At 47.3% G+C, this 5,240-nt stretch overlaps 1 protein-coding gene across 1 annotated transcript; it reads left to right on the top strand.

Annotated features, from left to right (window-relative positions):
* The first annotated feature begins 3,543 nt into the window (after positions 1-3,543).
* On the top strand, positions 3,544-4,599 carry LOC125553306 (membrane protein PM19L-like). Its single transcript, XM_048717119.2, has one exon. The coding sequence runs from the start codon at positions 3,728-3,730 to the stop codon at positions 4,268-4,270; it is 543 nt and encodes a 180-aa protein (XP_048573076.1). The 5' UTR covers positions 3,544-3,727; the 3' UTR covers positions 4,271-4,599.
* The last annotated feature ends 641 nt before the right edge of the window (positions 4,600-5,240 follow it).

The raw sequence follows: 5,240 nt of genomic DNA, 5'->3' as shown, positions 1-5,240 counted from the left end.
TTACCGGTCTCATGATGGTAGTTGGGAGACCGGGTTATAGGATCGATTGCCGTACTATCAAGGGGGGCTCTCGATGAGTAGCTTGATCGTATCGTTCGTAGAGAGCTCAAACCATTGCATCCTTGCATCATCTTTCTTGGTTCTTGTTTGGTTCTCTTTGTGAGTCTTAGAGCTTATGGTCATCTTGATGACAAGCTTGAGTTCATCGAAAACGGAGTTCGCATGCTTCTTCTATGATGTTTTCGATGTTGGAGGTTTTGCCGGTTCTTCTCGGTTGGAGGTTTCACTCCTCTATTTGTTGGCATTCCTCCCCTGCCTCTTCTTACTATAACCAGTCGCTGTTTTGATGCTACTCGTCGTCTTGTTTTCAACAAGCTTGAGTTTGCTCAATTCGGAGCTCATATGCAGAAGTTATGGCAGTTCTGTTTTTCTTGAGTGTGCTTTTTGTCAGGGACCCAGCGGTAGTACCGCGGGCCACAGCGGTAGTACGGCTGAAGCTCAGCAAGCGGTAGTACCGCTCCTCCGAGCGGTAGTACCGCTGGATGGCCTCAGCCGCAGTACCGCTGTGGCTCCGTGCTCCTACCGCCTCGACTCGAGTGCGCATTTTCTCGTGTCGGGTTTTACGGTACTAGCTGCAGTAGTAGTGGCGGTAGTGCTGCTTGTGAGCGGTAGTACCGCCCTGCCTCCGCGGTAGTACCGCTCTGGGTCCCAGCCCCAGCCCCTTCTCTTCTAGCGCGGCAGTACCGCTGAGGGGGAGCGGTAGTACCGCTTATGAGCGGTAGTACCGTCCTGCCCCCGCGGTAGTACCGCTCTCTGCGGGGCTGAGTGGGGGATAACGGTTGGATTTTCCCCCTCCTATAAAAGGGGGTTTTCTTCCCCTTTGAACCTTATCCTTTGAGCTCGTGTTCTTTCCCCATTGTTGACCTTCTTCGAGCTTGCTAACTCTCAATCCCTCCATGGATTCTTGCTAGTTTTTGAGGGAAAAGAGAGAGGAGATCCAGATCCACATCTCCACCAATCACTTTCTCCTCTATGTGAGGGGAACCCCTTGGATCTAGATCTTGGAGTTCTTGGTGTTCTCTTTCTCGTTCTTCCTCTCATTTTCCTCCCTAGCATTAGTTGCTTCGGTGGGATTTGAGAGAGAAGGACTTGGGCACTCCGTGTGCCCTTGCCATTGCATTTGGTGCATCGGTTTGAGTTCTCCACGTGATACGTGGAAGTTACAAGTTGAGAAGCTTATTACTCTTGGGTGCTTGGTACCCTTGAGCTTGTTCCTCTTGGGTGCTTGGGCTCCCTAGACGGTTGTTGGTGCTCGGAGCTCAATCATTGTGGTGCAAAGCTCCGGGCAAGCGTCGGGGTCTCCAATTAGGTTGTGGAGATCGCCCCGACCAATTTGACGGGTACCGGTGACCGCCCCCAAGGGTTGCCAAAGTGTACGGGTTCGGTGACCGCCCCCAAGGGTTGCCATTTGTACGGGTTCGGTGACCGCCCTCAAGGGTCCCTTAGTGGAATCACGGCATCTTGCATTGTGCGAGAGCGTGAGGAGATTACGGTGGCCCTAGTGGCTTCTTGGGGAGCATTGTGCCTCCACACCGCTCCAAACAGAGATTAGCATCCGCAAGGGTGTGAACTTCGGGATACATCGTCGTCTCCTCGTGCCTCGGTTATCTCTTACCCGAGCCCTTTACTTATGCACTTTACTTTGTGATAGCCATATTGTTTCTTGTCATATATCTTGCTATCACATAATTGCTTATCTTTCTTAGCATAAGTTGTTGGTGCACATAGGTGAGCCTAGTTGTTTTAGGCTTTGTGCTTGGCAAATTAACCGCTAGGTTTATTCCGCATTTGTTCAAGCCTAAACCGTAATTATTTTAAAACGCCTATTCACCCCCCCCCCTCTAGGCGACATCCACGATCTTTCACACGTGTACAATAAAAATGTACGCTATGTAAAAATATGCATGTGTAGAAAAAGAAAAAAATTAAGAAAAGCAAATAAAACTGATGAACAAACACCGAAAAAACCGAGAAACCAAAGAAAACTACGAAAAAAGGTGAAGAAATGAAATAATCAAAGAAACCCAAAAAACAAAGAAAAAATATGCAGAAAACCATCCAAGTGGCCGGCCCACGACCGTGATCGCCAGAGGACAGGCCATTTAGTAGTAAGCCAGACATAGCCCTGGCATGGCTCGTCGTTGCCACACCATGAGCTATGCTGTTCTAAAAGAAATAGTTGAAAACCAAACTGCTCCAGTGATAGCTAATAAATTTTTTATATATTTTTATGTATTTCATTCTAAAAACAATATTTTTTTTATATTTTGGAAAATGTTTTTATTAAAAGATATAGAAAATATGGGCAAATCATATTTAAATTTGGAAATTATAAAACAAGTAAATAAATAAAATGTTCATATTGGTTGATGAAATATATAATATTCATGTCATACTTGAAAATTATTTACGTAGCAAAAAATTATGTTCATGTAAGGAAAAAACTTGTATTTGAAAAGAAGTTCATAGACTTGAAAAAGGAAATTATGTGCATCAGGATAAATGCGTATATAGCTTGAAAATATTCACCTACTTTCCTCAATAGATAATAAAAAAAGTGGAGTGCAAAATAAAAAAGTTGAAAAGGGAAAATAAATAACATAAAAAGGAAAAAGATACATGAAAAAGTAGTAGGAATAGTCCATCATTTAAAAATAGCCAAAGGGCATCTTACATAAAATATTCATTAATGAAAACAATAGCCGAGATAAGTGAACGGACTAGTACAAAATGTAATTACGTTGCAAAACATGCAAGCCTCTTTTTTACTCCGGTATATATGGTGTCCATCAGAGGCTGAAATTGCAGTGAATCAATAAAATGAAGGGACACTTATAAACGCACTCAGCATACGTGTTTTCTTTTATGCTAGGATCCAAGGAAGCGTACGCTACGTTACGTGAGCTGATTATTCTAGTCTGGTACTAGTGCGGTGGTAAACTATAAACCGTAGGCGGTGGGCACGCCACGTACGGTCTCGAAGCCGCCGGAAGCATCCGCCAACGGCTCGAGAGCTACGACTGGAAGAAGCAGAAGCAGCAGCAGCTTCAGCTCGGTGTCAAGCCCATGCCCCTGCCGCTCACCACGCGTCGCGCCACCCGTAAGCGGCCGCATCACACCCATAAGCAGCCACGTGAAATAGTTTTATGGACAGTTCATTTTATGATTTAATTTTGTTCATAAATCAAATTTGTCAAATTTGCCAAGCAAAGCGTACCCACGACGCACGTGAGCTGATTCGGCTGATAGATAGACCACACCGTCGTCTATTTCTAGTGGCCAGGAATGCTTCTCGCCAAAAACGGAACCATCGGTACGCTGCCAACGGCTACTAGAAGCAGCTGGTACCGTAGTACGTGTAAAGCCGCCCCCCATGCGGCACCTACGTGTCCTCCCACCCGTAAGCGGCGCATGTCCCACGACGCGTGTCCCCTCCCCTCCCTCGCGCCCTCTACCACTACACCTAGTATCTATATATATTCTCACTACGCTCCACACCGGCACCTCATCCAGAAATCATCACTTTCCATTCGATTCTTCCTCTTGCTCTTGCGCCCCAATCTCCTCGGTACGTAGCAAAGTTAATCCATTGAGTGCCAGAGCTCCGTCTCCATCTCCACCAAGAAGAAGGAGAAGCTAGCTAGCTAGCAACAGGCAGCAGCTAGCAATGGCGGGCGTGGGTCGGAACATGGTGGCGCCGCTGCTGGTGCTGAACCTCATCATGTACCTCATCGTCATCGGCTTCGCCAGCTGGAACCTTAACCACTTCATCAACGGCCTCACCAACCGGCCCGGCGTCGGAGGCAACGGCGCCACCTTCTACTTCCTCGTCTTCGCCATCCTCGCCGGGGTCGTGGGCGCCGCATCCAAGCTCGCCGGCGTGCACCATGTCCGCACCTGGCATGGGGACAGCCTCGCCACCTCCGCGTCCTCCTCCCTGGTTGCCTGGGCGATTACCGCCTTGGCTTTCGGGCTGGCATGCAAGGAGATCCACATCGGCGGGTACCGTGGGTGGCGCCTCCGGGTGCTGGAGGCGTTCGTCATCATCCTGGCCTTCACGCAGCTGCTCTACGTGCTGGCGCTGCACTCTGGGCTGTTTGGCAACCAGTTTGGTAACCATGCTGGTGGATACGGCGCGGAGCACGGCGGGTATGGCGCCGGCGATCCGCACAACAAGGGCATGGGCACCGGCGGCGTCGCCAGGGTCTGAATCGGCCGGGTAGATGCCTCGGCGGCGACAGTGACAGGCTGATAATAAGGTGTATGTATAAATGTGTGTGTTCCGGTAGGCATGTACTCTTCTTTTTTGTAGGGAAGGACGACGTGCGTGCATGCGTACATGTGGTACTACTGCAGGATGCATGGTTCTTCTTAGTGTGTGTGTGTGTGTGTGTTTTTATTATCTAGTCCGAGATCGAGATAGAGATCGATCAGTCCATGCTTCTTCTCCGACCAGACCACAGCAATGTCTGGATGTGGATGAATGGCTGCACTTGTTTCATTTAGTACTACTACTCTACTTCCGATTGTGATGTAGTACTATCTGGATACATATACGCATGGGTGTGTATTGTGCAGTGCGTACACCTGCTACGTGCTCAGCGAATGGGCACCCGTATGATACTATACAAAATCAAATTTGTCTTCAATCATTTGTCAAAAAAATAAATTCTTCAATCTGTGGCCGCACGTCTACGTGTCCTACATGCAGAGCCAAGATGGTAGTCTTCTCCTTCTGCGAGGATTGGACACGGTCACACGGCCGGGCTGGGCAACAGGGTCTCGAAGCTGCTGTACGTACGTACTACTACCATGAATCGTGTGTCTGCCTCTGCACAACCGTGAAATGCCCAAATAATCACCAAAAAAAGCGTGACATGCCCAAACAAGGGTCTGTCAAGATGGGCCCTACTATCGATTCCATTAAAAATAGAAAAAGGCAAAGAAAAAATACCCATGAATTTGAGAAAAATGTTAATACCGTATAAAAAAAGGTCAACGAAATTAAAAAGATTTTGATAGCGTTAGAAAAATTTCCGGGCATACAAAAATGTTACTGCATTTCGAAACAAATGTGAAAATTTGGGAAAAGGTTTACACAATGTAAAAAATGTCTTGTGTTGTATAATTTTTTATTTTGAAGGAGTATAAGAAGGTGGTTTTATACCACTAAAAAATAT

The sequence above is a fragment of the Triticum urartu genome, chromosome 4A (assembly GCF_056163025.1).
Source record: "Triticum urartu cultivar PI428250 chromosome 4A, HENAU_Tu73, whole genome shotgun sequence".
In the NCBI taxonomy this organism is placed as follows: domain Eukaryota; kingdom Viridiplantae; phylum Streptophyta; class Magnoliopsida; order Poales; family Poaceae; genus Triticum; species Triticum urartu.
The sequence above is the reverse complement of the archived record's forward strand: the minus strand, read 5'-3'. Positions and strand labels throughout refer to the sequence as shown.

What these genes read in the sequence shown, in the direction of transcription:
- LOC125553306 (XM_048717119.2), top strand. Translation starts at nt 3,728, where the DNA reads ATGGCGGGCGTGGGTCGGAACATGGTGGCGCCGCTGCTGGTGCTGAAC.